The 24766-nt window shown below is 57.4% G+C and overlaps 1 protein-coding gene and 2 pseudogenes across 9 annotated transcripts; 2 read left to right on the forward strand and 1 right to left on the reverse strand.

The window, feature by feature from the left end:
* The first annotated feature begins 189 nt into the window (after positions 1 to 189).
* LOC107498380 (cytochrome c oxidase assembly factor 8) lies at positions 190 to 24559 on the forward strand. Of its 9 annotated transcripts, none has more exons than XR_004956312.1 (6): positions 190 to 345; positions 6654 to 6851; positions 7763 to 7826; positions 12211 to 12301; positions 15478 to 15775; positions 15817 to 17304. XR_004956312.1 is itself a non-coding variant. In XM_036239198.1 (6 exons), exons 1-6 carry the CDS (start codon positions 223 to 225, stop codon positions 16123 to 16125), a joined length of 666 nt encoding a protein of 221 aa, XP_036095091.1. In that variant the 5' UTR covers positions 190 to 222; the 3' UTR covers positions 16126 to 17304. The 9 variants fall into 9 exon arrangements, 8 of the variants coding, with proteins under 8 accessions (XP_036095091.1, XP_036095094.1, XP_036095093.1 ...); XM_036239198.1 differs by having other exon boundaries at positions 15478 to 15657; positions 16116 to 17304; XM_036239201.1 differs by lacking the exon at positions 15478 to 15775 and having other exon boundaries at positions 16561 to 16656; positions 16699 to 17304.
* Positions 2793 to 2911, reverse strand: LOC118601318 (annotated as a pseudogene).
* Positions 11380 to 11513, forward strand: LOC118600919 (annotated as a pseudogene).
* Positions 24560 to 24766: the final 207 nt, after the last annotated feature.

Here is a 24766-nt window from a genome sequence, read left to right on the forward strand (position 1 = left end):
CCCCCGGCGACCCCCGGCACCCGCGCCGCGGCCCCCCGGCGACCCCCGGCACCCGCGCGCGCCGTCCCGCCGCTCCGCGGCCCGCCCCACGCCGGGCAAGCGCACAGTCGGCCCGCCGCGCCGCGCCCCGGGCTTTGCGGCCTGCCGTAAGGCAGCCCCGCGCGCTGTCGCGATTCTGCCGTGACTCTGCCGTGCGGCGCGGCAGCCGCGCGCACGGGGGCCATGGCGGCCTGGCGGAGCCGGCGGGGAATCCTCCTTCCTCGGCTCGGCCGCGTCTTCACGGGCCGCGGCTGTCAGCTCGCCCCCGATCGCGGCGCTGAGTGCAGGGACGCGGCGCCCAGCCGGGTGAGCGGGGTCCCCGGAGAGGTTGGGCCGCGAGGGGTGGCCGCGGGGGACGCCGGGCCAGGCCGCGCCCCTCGGACGCCTGTGGGCTCTGCACACCTGCGTGTCCCCGGCGCCGGCTGCCGAGCTCCCGGAGGCAGTGCACGCGGCCTGGGGGACAGGCGGATGTAGAGTGCGAGGACCCGGCGCGGGGGGCGCCCGGACCTCTTGGCGTCGGAGCCCCCAACAGTTCCCCGTGTCCAACCCCCCGCCCCACCTTGTCTGGTGCAATTGGGGACGCAGCCGCCGCCCCGGGCGCTGGTGACAGAACTTTCTCTAATATAGCAGTCGGCCAGCAAGTTTGTACACACCTCATTTTTCTCGAGGATAATTATTTCTTATATTTAAAGAGCTCTTGATGTGCGCAGCACGTTCTTTGCTTCCTAAAGATTATTAGTGCTTTTTTTCAACTGATGGCAGACTTTGCTTTCGTATTTTGTAGGATTTCATCATAGATTTTTTTCGTTGGAAACATGTATGCAACTATGCGTGTTACCGGCTAAAGAGCCTCAAAGATTAGTGTCTAGCAGCAAAGGATAGCAAGCAGTTTTTATAAATTGCATTTTTTTTTGAGGAAAGATATTTTGTTTAAGGGAGTCAGGCCTTGATTCCAACTGTCACATGAAAATATTGACTAACGGTGTGGAATAGCTGTACTGTAGATAAAATAGTGAAAGCCCGTAAATACTACCACACTTGCTAACAGGCTAGTGAGAAAGGCTGGATAGCCCGGTTGAAACGGTAATTACAGAAGGATAAACAGCTAATGAAGAATCCTAAAACGTGCCCGCCTGTAAATTTTCATTCTCTCGGTCTGTCCTTTCATAAATGTGGCCTCAAAGTTCTGTCTCGTTTACAGTTTAGACAAGGAGTTACCAGGGCAGCTGGTCACCCAGACCCTGGGCCTGGGGCTCAGCTTTCGGTTTCAGCGGTGGCGGCGCTGACCTCTGTTCCAGAAGGTAGAAACCCACCCACAGCTCAGTCTTTAGGCAGAAGGATGCTGAACAGGTAGATACTGACAACACTGTGGGAGTGCCCACCTTTCCAGCCCTTACCGGGGGTCTGAGCCTCGGGAGTCTCTTGTGCTCCAGTGTCGAGGAAGCCAACGCTGCTAAACCTCTGCAGGCGACGATGGTGATGTGATGATGGGGAACAGTGGAGCAGCTGGCTGGTGAATCACACCTTGCCCAATTTTCTAGCATTAGGGCTTGGGTGGTGGTTTTAGTCTGTGTGCCCCATTATGCTAGACATTGTATGGACATAAAAGAACAGCTCTTACCTCAGGGCAGTCTGTGTGTTTGGCACCATCTTCACATGCTTTCTGAGCTCAGGGCTGGTTCGCCAGGTAATTAATTTCCCGCAGCACAGAGATTGTTGTCTTCAGAGTTTGATTTTAAATGTTAGGTCTTCTTAAAAGTAACAGGTTGTAACCTTTTGTTGTCTTCATCTAAATAGATATATTTTGATTCTGTAAGTCTAGTTCACTATGTTTTTCATCAATTCCTTGTCCATCTGAATTAAGGAGACCTGCTTTTTAGAACCTACACAGTTTATTCCCAACTCTGATCTCTGGGCACCAGCTTTTAATAGAAAAACATTACAGAACTTAGAGTTAGGCAGAGTTAGGCACCACTTTCCCTTCAAACCCAACTTAAAAACTCAGCTGAGTGTTCTCTAGCTACTTCCCACCTGCTCGTTTCTCATCTGTGTGGTTTACATCATTGGTTTTTAAACTTGTCCGCCCACACTTTCTGAATCATCTGAAGACTTTAAAAAGATCCTGGGCCGACCACCAGATGCTGCTGGGATCGGTCTGTGACGTGGCCTGGGCACCATATTATTTATTTTCTTGGTTTGTCTATTTTTTTTCTTCCTCCCAGGTTGATGAAAGTATAACATTAGGATTTTAAGGGTAAATTTAGTAAGCTCACAAATCAGAGAACCACGGGTTACATTATATACATTAATATTTGTCTGGAATTTCACTAACATGGTAATAATTGACATTTATTGAGCACTTGCGTGCACTGTGCTTAGTACATTTTAACTTATTTAATCCTCAGGATTCTGTGAAATTGGTGCTTTTATTATCACTATTTTATAGATGAGGAAACTTAGGCACTGAAAGATTGAATAGTTCAAGATCATAATGCTTGCATATAAGAAATATACATGTTATAGTTCTTGATTCCAGTGGATGATGAATTCAAATTTTTCTTCTAGTGATTTTTGCATCAAAAAGAACAAAGAAACAGGACCCCAGCATGGAGAGCTAGTGTTTACAAATAACAAGTAATGGAACAACTGGTCTCACATTTTGTTTACATTTTTTTTAAGGCGAGGCAACCCTTGGTTGACCTCACAGATTGCAAGGAACTTGTCAGCTTACAATCCCTTATTTTTTATTTTTACACCTACAGTACCTGATCTTCCTAGGTGGTCTCCCATCCAAGTACTAACCAAGCCTGACCCTGCTTAGCTTCTGAGATCAGATGGGATCGGGCTTGTTCAGGGTGGCACGGCTGTAGACTGTTTACATTATTTTTTTAAAGATTATTTATTTTTTGTTCCCCTCCCATAGTTAGATTTCTTTCTATCACCACATATTTGACCCCTTTTACCCCATCTTGCTTACATTTTTATTTAGATGAATGGTCTTCAACCCCCCAAGTGTAGATTCAGAAGAAAGATCATAAGGAAGAACTTGAAACTCATGAGAAATGAGAAACTGGTAGGAGGTCTAGTCATAGGACTTAAAGCTAACACGGATAGTTCTAGTATTTAGAAGGCTTTCAGTAAATAGCTGGAGAAAAATTAAAGCTGGGGCGGGAAGACTTGAAAAACCATGTGTAACTCCACTGTCATGAAGGTGAGGCCTTGGAAGCCGGAGAGATGAGGGGACTTACGGTCCCGCGCAGCGGGTTCCGGACTAGCGCCGGGGTCTCCCCGCTCAGACCAGAGTTCTCACGGTGCCAAACCCTTTGTTCGCACCTAGTAAGACAGTTACGTGGCTGCCCCTCATTCTAGTCATGTGGAGAATTACTTGATTTTTAAATTTAATTTTATTCGTTACTTGTAAAACACAAGGATGGAAGAATATAAAGAATCGCTGTGTATCCAACACCCCGCCTCCACAGTCATCCATTCCTGGCTGTTGATTGTGTTTTTACCCTTATCCAGTTCCCCTTCCCAGACAGTTCTATGGCACATATCCGACATTGTATTTAATTTGTAAATATTTCACTATGTATTTTTGAAAGGTAGAGACTTTTAAAACAACAGTGTTGTCACACGTAAAATATGGTAATTCCTCATACCTAAAAATATAATACTTTCTTTAACCAGTAAATGTTTAATGTTTAAATTTCTTCGATTGTCTTAGAAATGTCATAAGTGTTTTCTTTTATAATTTACTTTTATCAGGATCCAAATAAGGTCTACACATTCCGACTGATTTTCTTTCATTTCTCTTTCAGTCTGTAGGTCTTGACCCCATTCCCATCCTGTTTTTAAAGCAGTTTATTTGGGGGGGAGGAGGTGTCCGTAGGCGTTCCCACTCTGGGTTCTGCTGGTTGCGTTCCTGCGGGGTACCTCAGCGTGTTCCTCCGGCCCGTGCGTTTCGTGTAAACTGACGGCGGCGGTCTAGACGCAGCCCTGACCACAGGCACACTGGACTTTTTTTTGAGAAGACGACGTCCTTGGTGGCGGCGTCTTCCACGGGGATTGATCAATTTTCTGATGCTGAACCGACCTGGCACGGCTGGCGTGAGCCGGCTTAGTCCCGACGCCCGGGCCCTTCCCTGTGCTGCACGTGGCGCGCTGCTTTGTCCCACACCCGTGGGGCGTGGGGGACCAGGACTCCAGCCTCGCGGCAGGCGACACCTTTCAGTCCCATCCCGGGGCCCAGGGCTGTACACCTGGAAGCACCTGCCCGAGCACTGAAGCTTGCCCGCCTGTGTCCCTCTTGTCGCTGCCCACTGGTCTCCCCAGCAGCTGACAGTGAAGCCGTCTCCGTGGACCCCTGGCGTCTGGGGGGAGAGCCGGGCCGGACACGGTGCGGGCCAGGAGCAGCCACCAAAGGGCCGCCCTGCTGGGCAGTTTATAGTGAAAGCTCCACCCCACAGGGGAGGACACGCAGGCCCCTGCCCTGGCGTGAGGAGGGATGGGTCAGGCTGCCCGAGCGAAGGACCGTCCGGTTCCGGCCCGTCTCCCCACGGCCGCCCCGCACGCCGCAGGCAGGGGCGTCCTCCTCCCCCAGGGCCCTCCTCCCTCTTAGATAGCAGTCGGGCGTGGCGGGGGAACGGACCACACATCATCGGGGAGCCCCGGGGAACCACGTCTGCCACCGGTGAGGTGAACTCATACAGTGGAAGACAGGGTGACAGCGGGTCCACAAAGGCCACCTGAAAAGAGGTTTCTGTCAGCGGCAACTAAGCAATGTGGAAGCTGAGCGAACGCCCCGGCGCCTCCACGCTTGCCGTGAGGCCCCTTCACGCCTGACGCCCGCAGCGGGGAGAGAGGCCCTTCTGGGGGGTGGAGCAGGTGAACGGGCGCGGTTAGCTGGCGTCTCCGAGGGCCGCCCTGAGACTAAATATCACAGAAGGAAAGGCTGCGGCAGAGAAGTCCAGAAATATCTGCGGAAAAGTAGGGTATTTGGAAAGACTTTTGTTAAAAAACAAGGGGGGGGATATAGTGGTTGGATACTGTTCTTACAGCGATGGATACACTTCTAAAGATCTGTGGATGACAGCCCTGCCTTACTTTCCAGGAAGGATTCGTGAGTCAGTCTGCTGTGCAGCCTGTTCCGACCCTGACAGTGGGTCGGAGTTTCAGGTCTCAAGTGTCAGACCAGGGTGTCGTCTGCCAGCAGGGCCCTGTCAGCGTTCACACGGGGAGGACCTCGGCCCCTTCTGCGCGATGCGCTAGCTCTTCCTTTGGGACTTTCCACTTTGGCCGTGCTGCTTGTGGCCTGTCTTTACTTCCCAGTGACACTGAGCAAGACACTCTTTAAATGTACTAGCTACAAGTAAAAATACTTAAATACAAAGATGTTTGAATCTGCAAGAAGAAACAAACGTAGAATGAAGTAGCCGTACCGAACTAGTGAGTGGGGTGCGGTCCGTAGTCGGCGGTGGCGTGTGAGCTCAGTCTGCGACCTGCGGCGGCCGCGGCCACGCAGGCGACAGCTGTGCCTTTCCCCCGCTCCCTTTCTGCAGCCAGCGGGGCAGCCTGGCTGCCCTTTGCCTCCGCGGCTCCGACTGGTCCTCCCGCGCCAGCGCCGCCCCGTCCTCCCATCAGCTGTAAGCCGTACTCCCGCCGTGCAGCCAGAAGCTCGTCAGGGACCGGCGGCCACGTCCAGACACTCACATGCCTGCAGCGCCTGGTCTCCCTAGGTGGTCTCCCTAGGTGGTCTCCCACCCAGTCCTCACCGGGCCCGACCCTGCGAGCGCGTGTTCTGTAATGCACTGCCGACCTTTCCACGGCGGCTGTCCCGTGCTGCATTCCCGCGAGCCATGTGTGGGAGCTCGATGGTTTTATGTCCTTGACAGCGCTCCTATTGTCAGAAATTTTTGTTTTGCTTTTTCTAGTCACATCAGTAGGTGTGAAGTGTCTCACTGCGGTTTTGATTTGCATTTCCCTAATGACTGATGCTAAATACGTTTTTGTTTGCTTATTTGCTGTCTGTATATCTTTGGAGAAAGTTTTATTTAGATATTTTGCTCACTTTTAAATTGGATTGTCTGTTTTACTGAGTTTTGAGAAGTCATTTTGTATTCTGGACACAAGTCCTCGAGTCTGTAGCTGGTCTTTTCGTTTTCTTAATAGTGTCTTTAGGAGAGTAGATGATTTTAACTTTGGTGAAGTCCGAATCATCTATTTTTTGTTTTATGGATTGTGTTTTTGGTGTTGTTTCAAAGAAATCTTTGCCTAATCTAAGGTTGTACAGTCTTCTACTGTAATTTAGAAGTTTTACAATTTTAGATTTTACATTTCCGTCTGATTCATCATGAGTTAATTTTCGTAAATGGTGCAAAGTACAGGTTGAGATTCTTGTTTCCCGTTACGGCGTTGAATTATTCCAGCACGGGTTGGATACGTTCCGTATAGTGTCACTGTTAATAGTATTTATTATAGTTCTTTTAATTTAGACATTCCTGGGCATGATCTTAAAAAGAGTTTGCTGACGAGGGACGTTCACACATCAGGACTGTTCACCTTCTAACAACGGAGATTCGTTGAGCCGTGTGCTAACCCCACATATTTCGTTGAAGCTCTCAGGGTTCTGCCCACCACGGAAGTCTCACCACGACTGGATAGGACCCCCAGATAAACATTCAAACCTTCGACCCATCCACTTTTACATCCCTGAAGATGAATCGCCATTGGAGCGAAAGCTGAGAGAATTAAGACAAGAAACACAAGAGTGGAACCAACAGTTCTGGGCAAACCAGAATGTGACATTTCTTAAGGTACGTCGGGGTCTCAGGTCCGAATGGGAGACAATCGAGGTGCTCCGTCCTTAGGATTTGCTTTGCCTTTCAGTCCAGCAGGTTCTCCAGTGTGCGGTTCAGTCTCTTTTCTTTATGCCGCTGACAATGTGCCGTAGGAACTTTTGTCTGTGTAATTAGCGGATGGTAAACTGGTTTGGTTGTGTATACATCATTTCAATGCAGTTCCAAGAGCTGTGGGTGGTATTAAACTCTTGGTGGTATCTCGGTCTGTTCCTCGCTTCTCTCTCTCTCTCTCTCTCTCTCTCTCTCTCTCTCTCTCTCTCTCTCTCTCTCACACACACACACACACACGTATATGTATGTATATATGCATATAATTTTTAAATGGATATGTAACCGTACATAAGAAATGTTGGTTATTCATGGAATCACAAAATCGTGAGACTTTCAAGGAAGAGGAGTATTAGAGCCAGAACTGGAACTACATGTTCTGTGTGCGTGGGAGAGTGTGTGTTCATGGCTATGAGAATACGGGTTTCTGAGATCTGTCATCATTCTTCCCGAGAATTCAGAATTCTTAGCATACTTGTAAATAAATTATATGAGAAAGAAGTATAAATATTCTAATCCAGAAGAAAAACATTTAAGTTTTATTTATTTATCCATTTGGGTAGACTAAGTCAAATGGAGTGTATTTATTTTATTCTATGGATTTTATAAACAAACAGTGCCTCCCAAAGTTTATTAAACATCTCATTTCAAATCCTACTTCAAGCATGAAACTTTTAGCCGAATTCAGGTGGTTTAAACAGGCTTTGAGAGGCCACCTCTCAGGACGTCCCCTGCAGACCTCTGCAGACCACTGCGAGCTGTGTCCTGGCCGGGGGGCGGGGGGCCCACACAGCTGTCTGACAGTTGTCTTCTTTCAGGAAAAAGAAGAATTTATTCACTCAAGACTAAAAGCCAAAGGCCTGGGACTAAGAGCGGAATCAGGTTAGTTCGTTTCTTTTTGTTCTTTTCCTGCTAACATGGTTTTTGAGTAAGTACACAAGGAGATAAAGAGAGGGTGTCGGAGCAGAGGAGAGGAAGTTTAGGGGGCCACTCCCCGTCCTGATGGGGGCAGGTGCCTGAGGGCGCCCTCAGTGGGACACATGCCTGTCACCCTCCCGCCCCCTTTTCTCTCTGGGTGACATCAGCCCTCTGGTCATTCTAGGTCATTCTGACCCGTGACCTCCCTCTGACCTTTGGACTTAGGTCCTGAGGTCCCACGGGTTCTGCCACCCATCGGCCGCACCAGCTCCCCTTGCCATGTTCCTGTTCTCAGTTCCTGGTCCTGCAGCTCACATGAGCCAGAAACCAGGGAGTCACCCGCAGAGCCTCTGCCGAATCCCGTGTCTCCTGCAGGCCTCACCCCACCCCACAGTCTCCGCTCTTCTGCACCCCCCCCCCCCCCCGCCGCCCTTTAAACATGGCTCCCGTTCAGCTCGTGTTCATCCTCTGCCTGTCGCGGTAGCTTCCTCATGGGTTCCTTGGCCTCCAGTCTGTAAGTCAGGGGTGGGCCAGACTGCCCTGTACAGGGCTCGGTAGTAGGTCGTCAGTCCTCGTGGGCCAGGGTATCCACCGTTGCGCTCCGCTGCGCGGTGTGAGAGCAGACCCGGACAATACACGAACGGATGGGCCGGCGGGTCCCAGCGAAGCAGTGTTTACGGGCCGGCGGGCTGTGGCTTGTCTGCTCCCGCCCTAAATCCGTTCTCTGCAGCGAGCCAGGCTGTCCTTCCCCAAGTCGAAACCTGACCTTGCCGCTTAGCTTCGGTTTTGGCCCCCTCGTGCCTGCAGAATGACAGCTGTGCTGGCCCCTGCGCCCTCCTCCGCATCCTGTGCCCCGAGGCCCGCCATGCTGCCCTTTCCTTTCGGACGGAGAGGCTGGTGCTCACAGTAACCATCAGCCACTTTCTCCTGGTGCTGACGAAGGCCTGAGTCACAGTCCAGACTGTTCATTAGACAGATGTCTCCTGTCAAAACATCGTTCTGATGGAAAACCCAAAACCATCAGCCCCCAAAGCCAGGCGTGTCCCTGGGCCGAAGCGCTCAGCCTCGCCGGGCTTCCTTGGCTGTAAGTGGGGAGGGGACGTGGAGGGACCCCCGCGGGCCTCAGTCCTTAGGACCGGAGCCAGCAGTGAGCGTGGAGAACAGCTCACAGTTCCAGGTCCCGACTGTGCCGGGGTCTGTGCGCAGCCCTCTGCCTGTGACGACACGGTGACCACCGAAGCAGGCCCCGTTGCCTTATAGTTCTCAGGGGAGGGCAGGGCCCGCAGGAGCGAGTGGCGGGGCCCGGGCGAGGGCCTGCCGGCCACAGTGGCTTGCAGCTCGCCCCGCGCTGTCCGGGCCGTGTGGGCCCCAGACGCTGCACCCCTGGGCAGGCGTGCGCCAGCCCCCTCGTCTGCCGTCAGGGTCCGGGGGTGCTGGGTGGGTGCCTGTGGGGAGACAGACGGGTGGGGGGGCTGTTTTCTGTCTTCCTGTTTATATATGTCACAGAGTTTCTGTTGACGGCTTTACTCAATATTGAAAAGTTAGATTTAAAAGTTAATTTGGTAACAAAACAGGAAAAACTGTTGTGGGAAGGACACATGAAGGGAGGTGTCCGCTGGGCCACCTGTTTAAGCAGGTGCCAGGCGGCAGTGACAGACATGAGGAGGGGCTCGAACGGGCTCGTCACCTTAGTGGCCAGGGACGCTCACGTGATGGGGGGTGCGCGGTGCTGCAGACCCGGGAACGGGGTGGGGGGCGCGAGGGGGGAGGTTCGCTTAATGAGTGACGCTGGAGAAACTGATGACCTTCAGCTCCAAAGGACACATCTAGATTCATGCCCCCCAAATACACGTTTATTCCAAATGGATCAAAAAGGTAGTTATTAAAAGTCAGTGGCTTGTGGGTTAAAATGTCAGATGCGCAGCCCCTGGCCGCAGAGTCCTCCGAGCTGGGTGGTTAGGAGAGGCGGCTGTGGAGACCGACCTTGCCCTGGGCCGTGTGTGTTCACACGGCTCCCTTCCATCCTTCTGGAAAGGAGAGCTTGCTGAGGGGACACAGGTGGCTTAGACCTGCCCTCGGGGCGCCAGGGGGAGCTGGGACACGCTTGCTCTCTGTTCCAGCTCCTGTCTGCGGGCAGCGTTCCCTGTGTAGACAGACGCCCTCCCGCCCAAGGCCGAGGAAGCGGCCAGCCCGAGGCTCCCCCGAGGCGCTCGGCTGGTGGGGGGTGTCCCAGGATAGCAGAGGCCCAGTGTGAGGACGGTGCCGAGTGAGCATGGCTGCTGCCATGGAAACGGGCAGGAGGCGGCGGAAGCACAGCGCCCAGCAGATAAAGGGGTCAGCGTCCGGGGAACAGGTTCACGTGAACAGAGATCGGGGGTGCGCGCGACAGCGATGAAGGGGCAGCCTGGGCCGTACGAAAAGCCCGAGAAATACGCGAAAGTAACAGAACACCTGTAGACGAACAGGGTGATGCCAAGAAGAAAAATTGCTCCAACTCTAAATTGCACAGTGCGAGTTAGGACAGAGCCGGGCCTCATCCTCTGCTTACTGAGCGCACAGGGCTGTTCGGTGACCGGCCTCAGTGCCGGAGGCGTCACGCTGGCCGGTGCACTGCCCGTGGATGTTGGTGGCCGTAGAAAGCGCCCCACCGTTTTCCCAGGATCAGGCTACGTGTAGCACCCACGTGCCGAGAACAGGGAGGTCATGACACAGAGCCGCTAAGGATTCACCCTGGAGGAAAACATGCCAGACACAGGAAGACCTGCGAGTGCCTGGTAGTGTTTTCACTGCTGAAGAGTGGGGACTCCCTGACTGCCCCCGCACCGGCGGCCACGGGACGGTTCTGCAGCAGTGCAGAGAAAGTCATGACTTCACCTCGAGTGCAGCCAGAATGGCGTGGCTGCAGCTCTGCCCGTCCCCAAATTAAGTCTCGTTGGCAGGGCAGGCAGCACTGTGGGAAGGTTCTCGCCTCCGGTTTCTCTTACCGCCGACGTGTTCCTGTGGCGGAGGGAGAGGCATGCCGTCGAGACGGGTTTACTGTGAGTCGGCCGCCTGCCCGGCTTTCAGCGAGGGCCCTGTCACTCCCTGAGCCGGCTTCGCAGCACAGGCGGTAGGACAGGTGCAGAACCTGAACCGGACCGCTTCGGTGCCGAGCCCGTGGGGGTGTGCTGGGGTGAGACAGGAAGCTAGGCCCAGGGCCGGAGGTGGCGCCAGCCTGCCCCGCCAGCAGCGTCAGCAGGCGAGCGCCTCTGCCCTGCCTCCCGCCGCCCGGCTAGAGCTCAGAGCCACCCCGCGCAGCGGCAGTGGCTGTGCTGTTGGGGCCACGCTTCAGAGATGAGAGGTCACCGCCCCGGCCAACGGCAGCCGCTAAGCCTCGCTCTCAGGAGGGCACCCACCCGCTCAGTCCCTCGCGCTGTGGTGAGCAGCTGGAGAGAGGTGCTGGGGAGCCGACTGGCCGGAAGCCCCACGCACCACTGCTCAAAAGGCGCTGATGCTCTTGGGGCCCAAAGCCGTGACAGTCTACGGCCGCGCCACCCCGAACGTGCCCGATCCCGTCTGAGCCGATCCCGTCTGATCTCGGAGGCTCAGCAGGGTCGGGCCTGGTTAGTACTGGGATGGGAGACCACCTAGGAAGGCCGGGTGCTCTAGGCGTAGAAAATAGAAGTTAAAAATAAAGCTGCAGCTCTGTGCCCGGCCCCCTTCCTGCCCATCCCCCCTTCCCCGCGCGGCCTTGGCTGTGCCCGGACGCGGTTTTCTCCCCTTTCTCTGCACCCTTCACGGCCCAGCTTGACGCCCCCTTCCCTGGGGCCTCTGGCTTTCCTCCCTCCCCGGCAGCTGCTCGTTTCCTTTCTTACCCCACTTAGCCTCCACTCGCTCACCGATCCGAGGGACTCGCCAAACATCTGCCAGGTGCCAGGCCAGGCACCCGGACGAGTGGTGGGTGGTGGGTGAGACAGCCGCGGCCACTTCCGAGACGCTGACAGTCTCCTGTGGGACGGGAGGGCGCCCAGAAAACAGTATTAAGTTCAAAACCAGGAGCACGGGCCATCTCCTTTATTTAGGTCTTTCACTGCTTTCAACCAAGTTTGGTAGTTTTTCAGTGTGTACAGTACAGTCTTCCACTTCCTCTCTAATTTATTCCTGTCTTTTATGCTTTTTGATGCTATCGTAAATGGAATTCTTTTTTGAGTTTCATTTTCATAGTGTTTATTTCTGGCGTATAGAAATACAGTTGATATTTGTGTATTGATCTTATATCCTGCAACTTTGCTTAACTCATTTTCTTAGATCAATAGCTGTGAGTTCCTTTCCCTTAAATATTAATGGTTAATTTGAAATTTATTTTCAGGTCAAAAAGTAACATTGACTGCAGAAGAAATGGCTGACTTTTACAAGGAATTTTTAAGTAAAAATTTCCAAAAGCACATGGATTATAACAGGTAGGAATTTTCTTTTCTTCTAAAAATTCGAACATCACAGCCGTATGGTATAGGGTTATCTTACGTGCATCCAGTGACGTTCATGCTCGCGTTGACGGTGGAGTAGCTGTAAACTCTGCATCTGTGCCTTTAAACGCGATGGGCAGTGTGAGGTCATGGCCTGGCCGCGCCACAGCAGTCACACCCAGGACGCCGGGACAGGGGCGTCCAGATGGCGCCTCCCGCTGAGCGGACCCCGGGCTCCCTGGAGAAGCCGGGCCCGGGCCAGGAGCAGCACGGGCCGAGGCGGCTGCGTGTGTCTGACCAGGGAGGCTCGGAGACCAGCAGGGTCGCGGGAGAGCGGCACGGGGCCAGCGGGAGGGTTCCCACGGGCCAGAGGTGAAGCTGTGCCAGCCACGCGGGACAACGACCCCAGTGGATTAAAAATACGTCCACTGACAAACACCTTTGCGATCATAGTGATACTGACAGGGTCAGCTCTCGGGGTTGCTAGGCAGCCCGGTCATTCTGAGACTCGGTGAACAGAGAGACCCCAGGGATCCCGCCGGTCGCATCCTACTGCTCGGGCCAGCTGGACTTGTCGGAGACGCACGGCGGCTGAGCAGGCGTGAGGTGGTCAGAGAATCAGCTTCTTCCTGAGGAAGTAATGGGCCTGGCCAGCGGTCACGCACCGCGGCTGCTAGAACCCCTGGGCGGGAAAGCCGACGGGCCCTTAGCGTGGATGGCTCAGGCTGGTCGCACCGGAGCCGGTGCATGTCCACGCCCAGGTGGGGCGGCTGCCCCTGCCTCTGAGGTGCACCGCCCGCGAGCCGTTCTCACCGAAACGGGGAGTCGGGCCTCGTCGGGCCTCCCCACCCAGTGCCTCCCACAGGAGGAAGCTGGAAGGGCGCATGTCGCAGGGAGGGCTTCTGGAAGGCCGTGTTTGAAATGGGAGCCTGAAGACACAGCCCCAAAGTGTTGGGAGTTCTGCAGGACAAACGATCCAGTTCCGACAAGTATCTAGAATTCAGAAGCAAAGGGTGGCGGGGAGAGGAACTGCTGCGGGTTTCGGGAGGCTTCACCGCGGTGCGTGGCCACGTCCGGTTCCGACTGGGATGAACCCCCCGTAAAAAGATATTTCCGACAGTTGGGAAATTCAGCAGTGACTATATGTTAGGTTGTATCGATAAGTTATTTTATCAGATGCAGCGATGGTATTCTGGTCATGTGTTTTTAAAAAAGGTTTCAGCGACGCACAGTGGTGTGTGTTTCCAGGTAAAATGGCAGGATATAGGGTACTTGCTTTAAAATACAGCAGCAATAGCGTCGGGTCGAGCAGGCGAGGCCACATCCAGAGATGGGCGGTGGTGGCCGAGGCTGGGTGGCTCTGGAGGCAGCGCTGGCGCCAGCGCGGCCACGTGTGGCCATGAGCTGGCGAAGTCGTTTGGTCAGGCCGGCGTTAGTTCCGCTGCTCTGGACCGTGGGTTCCCGATGGGGACGTGGCGTGTTTGTGCGGTGCGTCTCCCCCGTAGGCCGGGCGTGTGCCGCGTGGCACTTGGCGCCCGGAGCAGAGGGAGCAGCCTCGCCTAAGTCAGGCCATAGTGCAGCCCCCCCCCCACCCCGTGCCCCGGCGCCTCCCGTCCGCCTCCCGTCCGCCTTCCCTGCAGAAACGGGAAAAGCTGTTTGGCTTTCCCCGTGTGGGTGGAGCGGAATCTGGCTTTTCCTCAACGGAGGAACTTTATCTCGAAGGGCTGCTACTTCTGTTTCTTCTGGGAGCCTTTCTTATTTATCCTGCTTACAGCACCACCCAAGTGGGCGGAAATGCGGAGCTCGTCCTCACGCGGAGGGGGCTTCTGTCCAGCCGTGCAAGGCTCCAGAAAGCAAGCGTTTCCACCTCTGCGATGGCCCTCTGAGCCCGCAGTGATTCTTCCTTCTCATACTGCCCGGCGGTAAGCCCTGACCAGTCTGGAATAGAAGTTCCACGTTCACGCATTAGCTCACTTGGCCGGAAAGCGCTGGAATTTGGCGTCGCAGCTTCCGAGGGCTTCGCTCTGAGCCTGGAATGTGTGCGTGTTCCTCTGGAAACGTCCCCAGCTTTGCCCGTTCAGCTGCAGACAGTGGGTATTAATTTGCAGGTTTTAGCATGTTCTGTAAGTAGCTCGGGACAGCAAGCCTGTGACCGTGTGAACTCCACCGCAGTGTTTGTGTGAGAAGCTGTGGAATTACCTCCTCAGGGAGACAAATTACACAAAAGCTCAGACCATCTAGAAAAAGAGGACGTGCAGCTTTACAGTGTTGGCACTCGTGATACATTAGCTTCTCACGATGGAGTACTTTTGTCCTGTGCTTCTCATGCAAATAAGGTGCCAAAGCTGGCGCGGCCGCCACCCAGTCCCCCCAGCCCCCTCCCCGCCCCCCCGAGCCTGCCCGTCCCCACCTGTCACTCTGCAGTTGTTTCTGCGACAATGCCGCTGGGCCCCGGCCGCCGAGAGCTCTTTTGGAGTCTTCCGGCCAAAACCAGCGGAGGACTGCAGTGGCCTCCAGGACTGGGAGCAGGCGGGTGTTGGGGTGCACTGCGCCTCATTCCCAGCCTGGAGGAATCCAGGTGGGGGGAAGGAAGCCCTTAATGGACAGTGTAGCCTTCCTGAGCCAGGAAGGGGAGAGACTGCGAGAGAAGGTGGAGGAGCCGGCAGGCAGGGAGCCTCTTGCCGGGCGCTCACCCCGGATGCCTGGCGCTGGCCTCAGGTGCCGGCCGCGGGTCCCACATGCTTGTCCTGTTTCCCCGTAGAGACTGGTACAAGCGTAATTTTGCCATCACCTTCTTCATGGGAAAAGTGGCCCTGGAGAGGATTTGGAACAAGCTTGGACTGAAACCAAAGAAGACCAGCAGTTAGGAGCCCGCCCGCCCCGCGGCCGCCCCAGGGGTGTGCTTCATGGTGGACCTGCGACCCGTACGTGACCGAGCCGCCCTTGGCTCCCGTCAGTGCACGGCGGGCAGGGCGAAGTGGGCCCTGCTGCACCGCGGCCACGCGCTCTGTCCCGATGCGGACTCCCAGGCCGGCTCTTGGTCACCAAAGCGACGATAAATGAAACCCAAGCACTGTGTACCTGCGTGCCTTTTAATTATGGCAATTTGAAATTGAACAATATAAAAACATTAATAAAATTTTACATGACAAATTTGGCTCCACTGACAGGAAGGACTTGGAGCTGTCTGCGGTGTCGCTGGGCCCTCACGTGACCGGCGAGTGTGACGTCGGAGGTCCTGGGCCCTCGCCCGGACAGAACGCAGCCGCCCCGGCCGCGCGCACGTCAGACCTGCAAGCCAGGGCCTCCCCCCGCCAGCGCCTCGGCGCCCTTTGCTCCAGCGGGTCCCAGAGCTCCCCAAACAGCTTGCTCCCGGCTCGTGTCCCTCCGTGACATTCTTCGAAAGTCAGCATCGTTTGCAGTAGGGTCGTGTGGTCATGGACTGAGGCCGTGCGTCTTGCGTCCTGGGGCCGTGTGTCGCCGCCCGCGGGAGGGCACGCCCGCGTCACGGCCAGCCCGTAAGCGTGCCCTCTGAGGGCAGACGAGACACGCGGAGTTAGCTGAAAGCCGCTCGGCCAGCAGCCTTTATTCCCGAGCGAGGCAGCGGGGCACGGGACTGGGTCTCCCGTGTCTTGAGAACTGCTGCCGCCGAGGGCGGTTTCCGAGGAGAAATCGCAGGAGCGGAGCCTGCTCGTCCCGCCGAGGCCTCCCGGGCTGTTGGCCTGGGATCCGGGCAGCGTGTTCACGGGTCCTTGACCGGATGGATTCTGCCTTCCGCTGGTGGCCGGGGACGCACACAGTGTTTACGTCGTACATGAGACTCCGACCGCTGCCCTTCCTGCCGCTTTCCGAATCTACCTGTGAGCTCAGGGCTCCCGGGCGCAAGCTTCTCGAGATGTCCAGGGACAGAAACCGACTCCAATGGGTTTGATTAGGCGTGGGCCAGGCAGGTAACTGTCAGAACCTAGAGCTCTTCAGAAGCAGAAACCCCAGGCCCCGCAGCGGGGAGCCCGAGAGGTCGGGCCGTGGGGCTCTGTCTGCCCATTGCCTCCTCTGGTGGAGCGCTGGGCCTTGGGTGGGTCACTGTGCCACGGGCAAGTGCAGAGCGGGCAGAGCAGCTGCGGTGGCGAGTGCCCTGCAGAGTCTCCAGGCTCTCACCCCACCAGAGTCCCTCAGACTGGGGGCCACGAAGATGCTGCTCCAAGGTGCTTTTAAAAGTGTGGCTTAAACGCAAACGTATGTCCTGTGATCAGACAAGGCGAAGCGTACGTGGCTCCTTGGCTCTGCAAAGTAAGAACCGGGACAGCAAGGCTTCCTTGACAGCAGTCGGGGGGAGCGGCGCCCCACAGTGAGCTTCCTGGACAGCGGTCGGGGGGAGCGGCGCCCCGCAGTGAGTGTCCGGGCTCGGAGGGAGAGTGGCAGCAGCGGTGGGACGGCAGAGCGCTGAGTGTTCCCCGCCGAGTGATCCCCACAGCGTGTCCCCACGGGAAGGGCGTGATGGCGCCCTGAAGGTCGGCAGGCGGGTCAGTGACGCGGGGGCCTAAGTGTGGTTGGAGTCTCATGACCCGTGCGTTGCTCTTTTGTGTAACGATTTAATTTAATGCCCAAAGTTTAACGACGTTTCGTGTTGACCGTTGCTAGGTTCTAAATGCTCTGAATGAATTAACGAGGAGTGAGAGTGCTGTTTTTCGCCTTCTTGGATTCTTAAACAGTTACACGATTGTGCCAAATGTTACTTTAAGTCACAAATAAATGCAAATTGTAATTAAAATGTAAATTGTTATTTTGACCCTAAAATTTGTATGCCCAATTAAGAAAGAAATAGGTTGTTTTAAGATGGTTTTCCGTCACAGCCATATTCAAGTAAAGTACTTTAGTGCATTTTAAATAATTATAGAATAAGGGTCACTCGGCGGTACGTTTTTGTATCGCTCTTCCCAGCAAATGTTTGTGACGAGATGTAATGCTTCTGTTTCCTGAATTAAAACGTAACTGAAGCTGCCTCTGTCTGTCCTGTGTGACGGGCGGTCTGCGGCGTTTGGGGTTTTCCATTGCTCACATTCACCTACAGACGGAGAATCCAGGTGTGGCCATCGGACGTGCATCGAGGACTCTCGGGCCACTGGCAGCGCATCCGCATCCGATTGTAACGTCTTTCTGTTTTAACCCTAAAACTGTATTGGAAAGTCTGCCTCTGGGGGAGCGAGGGGTCCCCATAAAGTAGCTCCCCCTCCAGCCTGTCTCAGGCGTTGGCGTCACACTGGGCGGAGCCAGTGGCAGGGTTCGACAGCACGTGTCAGGGACGGCGTCCGGCACCTGACCGGCTCCTCACAAATGCTCAATTACAGTGACCTGTAGGTCATCCAGAGGGGCTGGTTTCTGAGCACTGAAGGCCTCACAGGGCAAGTCGGCTGAAAGCCGGCCTGTCACGTCGGAGCAGAGCGCCCGGCGCTGGCCGGGAGAGCAAGGGGACGTGCCTTCGGCCTCCACGTCCGTAGCTGTGGGCGCACGGTGGGCCCTCGGGCGTCGTGTGCGCAGACCGGAGGTCTCCTGTGGCCCCCGCCCGGACGTCCGCACTCGCGCTGGCTCGGGGCCTGCAGCCTCACAGCGGCCCTTCAGGGCACACACACTGCATCTGGTCGCAAAGGGGCCTCGCCCAGGCGGCGGGCAGCTTCGGCCTCGGCCTCACGAGTTCTCTGTCGCTCCGAGGACGCGCGTTGGGGGCCCTTCCCCGGCCGGCCTGGGGCGGTTTCCACTGCGAGGGCAGCGGCTCGGTGCTCAGAGGCGTCCACCCCGGAGGACGGCCCCGCACGGCCCTCTGTCCTGCAGCTGCGCACACTGCTGAGACTTCTGATGAGCCAGCCTCGTGGGACGTCGTGTGATAAAAGCGCCCCTGCCGGCAAGCCCGTCGGGGGCTGCCGAGCCCCGTCGGAGGGAGAGGAGCCCCTCTCCCACTCCGTCTTCCCGCCTCGCGTTTTATTCCGGAGTCGTCGCCTGTTAGCACCTCACACGTCTTCAGAGCGAGCTCTGGCACCTTCGTTCCTTCCCAGGTGTTTCACGACGATCGGGGGTCGTCCTCCCTCCCGTGCAGCCGGGGAGCCCACCGGAGGGGCGTCTGCCTGGGGACGCACTTCTCCCGGGACCCTGGGCGTGCGCCGCCTCCTGCTGGCCAGCTGTCACTGCACGTACCTGTGGCGAGTGGGAGGAGGGGACGAAGTCTGTGAGCATTCGTCCTGCAAATGCCGGGCGGCCGCTCTCTGCTGGGCACGGAGCCAGTAAGCGGGTGATTTGTTGTTGCGTATTTCCTCAGCTTTCTCTGAAAAAAAATTCTTTATGAGTTTTTGTGAGCCGAACTGATGACGTATGCCGGAGCGCAAGGCCTCAGATGGATGCACCCTCGTAGCCTAACCTTCAGCTGCAGGGGCGTCTCCACTGGAAATGTGCAGCGACAGTACCCGAGTGCTGGTTAACAAAGTAACTTCTTGCAAGTATCTCAAAAGAAGTAGCATCACGAATGCCCTCCACAGCGTGCATCTGCTCCTGCACAAGCCGCCTCTGGTGCCAAGCACCTGTCCTGATGCCCCTGGAGCCTCCGGCGCAGCCAGGCACGTGCCAGGATCTCTTGGCCTGCAGGAGGGGACTGCCGAAAGAACTAGGAGCCGTCCAGGGGCCACCGCTGTCCAAGGGACTGAGCCTCTGACCAGAGCCCTGCCGTCCCAGCACAGCGCCCTCCCAGCCTGCGGAAATGGAGGGAGCCTGGAGGGGCAGCGGGGGGCCCACGGGCTAGGCCCTGAGGTGGCCCCGTCACGCCCTCTTCTGGGAGCAGACCTGGACCCCAGCGTAGGGAAGGCAGGTCAGCCCCGGGTTGCTGGCAGAGCCCTGTCCACTGAGAAGGGGGACGGGTGACAGAGCGGGGGGACAGCTGGGTGTGCCCCACCGTCGCTGGGAGGCCCTTCTGTGTGGCCCCCAGGAAGCCTGACCCTCATGCACAGCTACCTCCCGCGGGGTGGACGGGCCTCACCTCAGAGATGCCACGAGGCCCAGGGGCCAGATGGACACAAGACGATTGTGTGTGAGCACGCGTGACGTGAAACTTACCGTTTCCCAGTGTGTAGCTCAGCGGCACGCAGAGCATTCACGTAGCTGGGGAACCAGCCCCGCCTTCTGTCCCCGGGGCCGCTCCCTCTCCCCAGACAGGACCTCTGTCCCCATGACACACGAACTCCCCGTTCTGCTTTCCGTCTCTGACTTGGACTGCTCCAGGGACCTCGCGTCAGTGGAGTCACCCAGTGTTTGTCCTTCCGACTGGCTTATCCCGCTGAGCGTGATGGCTGCAGGACCCTCCACGCTGTAGCTCGTGAGGATGGGTTTGTTCGCAGACGAGGCTCTGGGTCCCAGTCTCAGCTCTGGCAGCTCAGTGCCGTCGTAGGCTGGGAATGGTGAGCCCTCGCAGCAGAGGGCACCGGATGGCCTTCCATTTGGGGTCCTGTGACAGCAGGGTCCTCGCTGCTTCGTTCAGCAAATGCACACGGACACCTCCAGAGGGCCAAGCCCTGTTCTTGGCACTGGGAACGGAGCAGTGAGTGAGACAGATGGACAGCCGCCCTCATGAGTCTCCCCGCTGCCTTGTGCCCCGAGGGCCCTCCGCCCACATCGGGGGCAGCCTTGCTGGGCAGGGTCCCTGCTGACATTTGGCTCATTTCATGAATCCTCCAGAAAAGTGATTTCTTTCCTTTCATGCCATGGAAAGTAACTTGGTCGACGTTCGGGAAACGTTCAGGTCATTGCAGACCGCCTCTGCAGCCGCAGGCTGTTGATTTTCTGCGATGGTTGTCCTCGCTGTGTCCTGAGTCAGGCCTCAGGCGAAGGGATGCAGAATGGCTGCCGGAGGAGGGGTGAGTGGGTGGGTGGGGTCGGCCGGTGTCCAGAGCTGGAGTCTGTCCAGGTGTTTGGGGGTTATAAGCCCCCCAGGCACATCCCTTCTCCCCACCCCAGCACACACTCGCCCCCAAAGGCCAGTTTGGCGGCAGAACAGAAGGATCTGCACAAAGGCAGAGCCGTAGGTGGAGAGACCCCTGTGAAGAACTGCTTGTTTGTTCCTTTATCTCTGCTCCTCCCCCCCACCCCCCCACACCCACCAGCCACCACTGGCGAAGCCGCAGACGGCCGCGCTGGGCCATCCGTGGGGAAACCAGTCCAGGGCAAACAAGAACCGTGCTTCACAAGAGAAGGCGGCGTCCCAGCATGTCCCCAGTGCCTCCTCAGGCCGGTCGTCAGGGCCCGGAGGGGCGTCCACCCAGCCGGGCCACCCGCACAGACCCGGCTCCTCATTGCGGCCGGGGCTCGGCCTTCCAGGTCAGAGCAGGACCCTCGTCAGCACAGGGTCCTGCCGCGGCTGGCGCCAACCGGAATCTGACCGTCTGGTCACGGGGACGTGCAGCCCGGTGGTCGCCAAGGGGCGTAACAGCGCAGCGCAGCGGCCTCTGCGTGGGCAGAGCCGAGTGCGTCTTCCTCCCTGCCCCGGGGCCTCACACGCCGCCTGGCGCAGCGTGGCCTTGGACAGCCCCGTGTGCCGAGCCGGCGCCGTTGTGGCCTCGGCCGTCTCACCAAACGGCAGCAGGGAGCAAGCGTTTCTGCACCAGGCTCGGTCCTCAGGGCTTACTGTGTGGATTTGAGGCGTCCTCCGAACAGACGGGGCGCGGGGGGTGCGGCCTGTCCACGCAGCGCAGGGACAGACAGCCGGGCGCTCTGCTGCTGCCATTTGGAATCGGCTCTGCTCTGATGGGCCCGGCGGCTGCGGGCCCGCCCCCTGGCCCGTCGGGTGCAGCAGGGAGGACGGCGCTGTCCAGTGGGTGCTCGGAGGGGTCGGTCATTCAGTCCACGATGCGCCCACGTAGTCACCGCCACAGCCGGCAGAAACCCCTCCGGGGGCAGATTACGTATGCAGTAAGGGCGAAGGTCATGTCGAGTAAGTGTCCTCGGAGGCTCAGGGCTGTGGAAGCAGCAGCTGGCCAGGGAGTTGGGGCTGAGCAGGTAGCGAGAAAGCCGGGTCGGGATCTGGGCAAGAGTGAGCATGGCCGCGGGCCGCAGTGTGCCTGGCAGGGCCGAGAGCAGCAGGACGGCCAGCCGGTGAGGCGGGTGGCGGGAGCCAGGGCAGAGTGGGAGGAGACGGGCCAGGGCCTTGCCGGCCACCGCAGAGAGGCTGGCCTTCCGCTGAGTGCATTGGGGAGCCACCGAGGGCTTTGAGCAAGGGAGGGGTGTGGCCGGGGCAGCCTGCCAGGGGTGTGCCAGCTGCCACCAGGCCCCGAGTAGCTGCAGCAGGGGGTGGTCAGGAAGGTGGTGAGAAGTGCCCTGTCCCGTACAGGGACCCCCGCCCCGTGTGGCTATTGGCATCTCAGTTAATTCGGTAAGATCGAAGCCTCAGTTCAGTCACACCAGCCACCTTTCAAGCTCTCAGTCGTCGCACGTAGCTGGTGACTACCGTGTTGGACCTCACGTAGCTGTCTCGGCCTTGGTGGACACGGACATGCAAAGGGAAGGCCATGTGAAAATGGGGACCGGCGCTGAGCCATACACTTTCAAGCCAAGGACCCATGCAGGCCCTGGGACCTGGACACAGGCCTGGGGCAGGGTGTCCCCAGCCTCCAAGGGAGCCGGCCTGCCCACACCTCCAGAGCTGTCAGAGGAGCATGCGTGTTGTCTGAGGCCCCCAGTTTGTGGTCGTCTGCTGCAGCGGCCACAAGAAACACGCCAACAGGGTCCAGGCCTAGAGCTACTGAGAAGGCAGGAAGAGCCAGGGGCATGTGGGAATGAGCTTGGGTCGATGCGCGGGCCAGGGAAAGGAGTGGAAAATTTACATCTGATGCGTCGGCAGCTTCGAGAATGAATCGATAAAGGAGGCTTTCCAGAAGGCCCGCTAAAGGCCTCTTCCTGAGCCGGGAACGGGGCTGAGTGCTTCCGCCTCATTTGCGGATCCGGGGCCAGTGGCCAGATCTGGGTCTATGCCTTGCAGTCAGTGCCCCCCCCCCGCCCGCATCCTCTATTTCTCCATCCGTAAAGTGGGGCGTGCTCCCCGCCCTGGCTGGGGCTCACGGGAAATGGCTGGGAGGTGCTTCGCACTAATGCGTGGGACGAGGGTTGCCGTGCAGATGGGATCGCGGGGGCTGGACGTGGGTGGGGGCCGTAGAGGCCAAGGGCACAGCTTAGGTGGCCTGCCCAGCCGAGCCACGGCAGGCTCCCCGGGGCGTCCTGCAGGCTGGGGTTTTTCCGGTCTAGCCCTTCGCGATGACGTGTCCATCTGTGCATTCCTTAGTCAGCTCTGCCGCCGCTGGCCTGCCCTCTGGAGCTGAGCAGGGCCTGGCGCAGATGGGAGCTCGTCCCAGGGGTCTGAACCGGACGGGGCTGAGAGCCCTTCCCGTGGCTTCCCTTGGGCGGGCGGCGGCTCTGCCTGGCCCCAGGCCTCCTCAGGCCTGGCCTTCCCCCTGCGCAGGTGACGGGCGCAGAGGCCGCCCCAGCGCCTGGGAGTCTGCTGCTCCGGGGGACCCTCTTAGCCCACCCTTGGCCAGCCTCCCACCCACAAGTCCCCTTTCTCCTGGGCGTTTCCGGCGTTGTGTGGGCCCCGCTGGGGCGATTCTGGCAGGAGGCGAGACGTGATCCTCTTCTCCCCAACATGACTGTGAGTCCACAAGATCATACAGGGACCAACAAATCAGAGAGAGAAAACCAGCGTGACCAGTGGCCACACTCGCCCTTGATACACAGTGTCTGGCAGCCGGGGCTGAGGGGAGGGAAGCCCGTTCAGGGGATGGGACATGGGGCCCAAGTGGTTCACAGCCCTGTTTGGGTGAGCCACGCCGGCTGTGGTGTGGAGGCCCTCCCAACCCCTCCTCCCAGGGGTGCTGCCCCAGGGGACAGGGCTGCAGGAACTCAGCCATCTTAGGACCTCGGCTGCCGCCAGCCTCCATTCCTGACCCCATGCTGCAGCAGCATGTGCCCAGGTGGCCCTGGTCGGCTAAGCCTAGCAGCGTGAGGCCTCCTCCCAGCCAGGGTGGGATCCTGGTGGGCTTGTGGCCTGGCCCGTGGGGTCCCAGTGAGGCCTGGGCTTTTGTTGGTCGGGGGAGGTGAGAGGCTCTTTCCTTCTGGACAGTGAAGTACAAAGATGTGACATCTGGGACTGCTGCAGCCACTTCCACACGGGGCGCCAGGCTGAGGCCTGGCCACACCAGCTGGAAGCAGAGGTAAGACAGCCACAGTACATGCCGCCTCCGGCCATCGTGGGACCCAGGACCTCACGGGCACCGAGGCAGACCTGGGGAGAGTTGGGCAGACGAAGCCCAGAGTTCTATCCGGACCAGCGAAATCCAGCACCCGGCATTGACTGTTTCCTCCATCGTTCATCCATTTGTTCGTTCACTCATTCACTCATTCAGTGTAGCCCCTTTGAGAAGCACCAAATTCAGGAACCTGAGCTAGGTGTGGGGTCAATGGGAAGGAGGCAGGGGCAGGAGCTACCACAGGAATTAAGGTGAGGCCTGTGCCCCTGGAGGACTCAGGACCGTCGTGAGATGAGTCTGGTCTCACTGGATGCGGCCGACAACCATGGGGAGTGGGGAGGAGCCCACCCTCTGGGGCACCTGAGAGCGAGTGGCCAGGCACCAGAGCTTCCGGTCCCCAGTCCGCTGTTCACATGGAGGTGGCAGCCAGTGGGCCGAGGGACAGACCCGGCACCTGTATGGCTACATCCGGGTACAAACGAAGACACGATCCATTGTCCAGTCTGTGTCTTTGGGCGAGTCCACCCCCTTCTGGGACAGCAGCCTGCTCAGGTGAAGGGGGCGTGGCCAAGAGCTGTGGGCCTGGGCACCTGCAGCCTTCTGGAGCGGCTCAGGCCACAAGTGGGAGCACGTAGCAGAGCTCATCAGTGGCAGCCCCGACATCGGTGTGTTTCATGGTGGGTAAATTGTCCCCGGAAACGAACAGATGCTCGGCATTGTTCATGACCTGCATGCTACAGTGTTTAGGGGTGACGTGTACTGCCAAAAAGCAGAAAAAGAAAAAAACGAATTCACGGATGGAGAAAGAGATGGTGAAATGATGAGACAGGATTAAAGCAAACGGGGAAAACGTTCATTGTAGCATCTCGGGTGGACACATGGGTGGATACATGGGTGTTCACTGTGAACAATTTCTGTGTTTGGATATCTTCACAATAAAACGTTGGGGGAACATCGGTTTCCCGTGACAGGTCACTGATCCAGGCCCCCAATCCAGGCCCCCAGGCTATCATTTATCAGAGTGTTTATCGAATCACAGTGACATCGTTTCAATAACATGGATGGGGTCCCCTCTCCCAGGGTCTGGCATCCCCTGTTTGTTTATTTTTAGGCGAGGCAGCCCTTGGTTGACCTTGGTCCTTGATTGCAAGGACCTTGTCAGCTGACAATCCCTTATTTTTTATTT

Source organism: Rousettus aegyptiacus, unplaced genomic scaffold (genome assembly GCF_014176215.1).
Source record: "Rousettus aegyptiacus isolate mRouAeg1 unplaced genomic scaffold, mRouAeg1.p scaffold_m13_p_3, whole genome shotgun sequence".
In the NCBI taxonomy this organism is placed as follows: domain Eukaryota; kingdom Metazoa; phylum Chordata; class Mammalia; order Chiroptera; family Pteropodidae; genus Rousettus; species Rousettus aegyptiacus.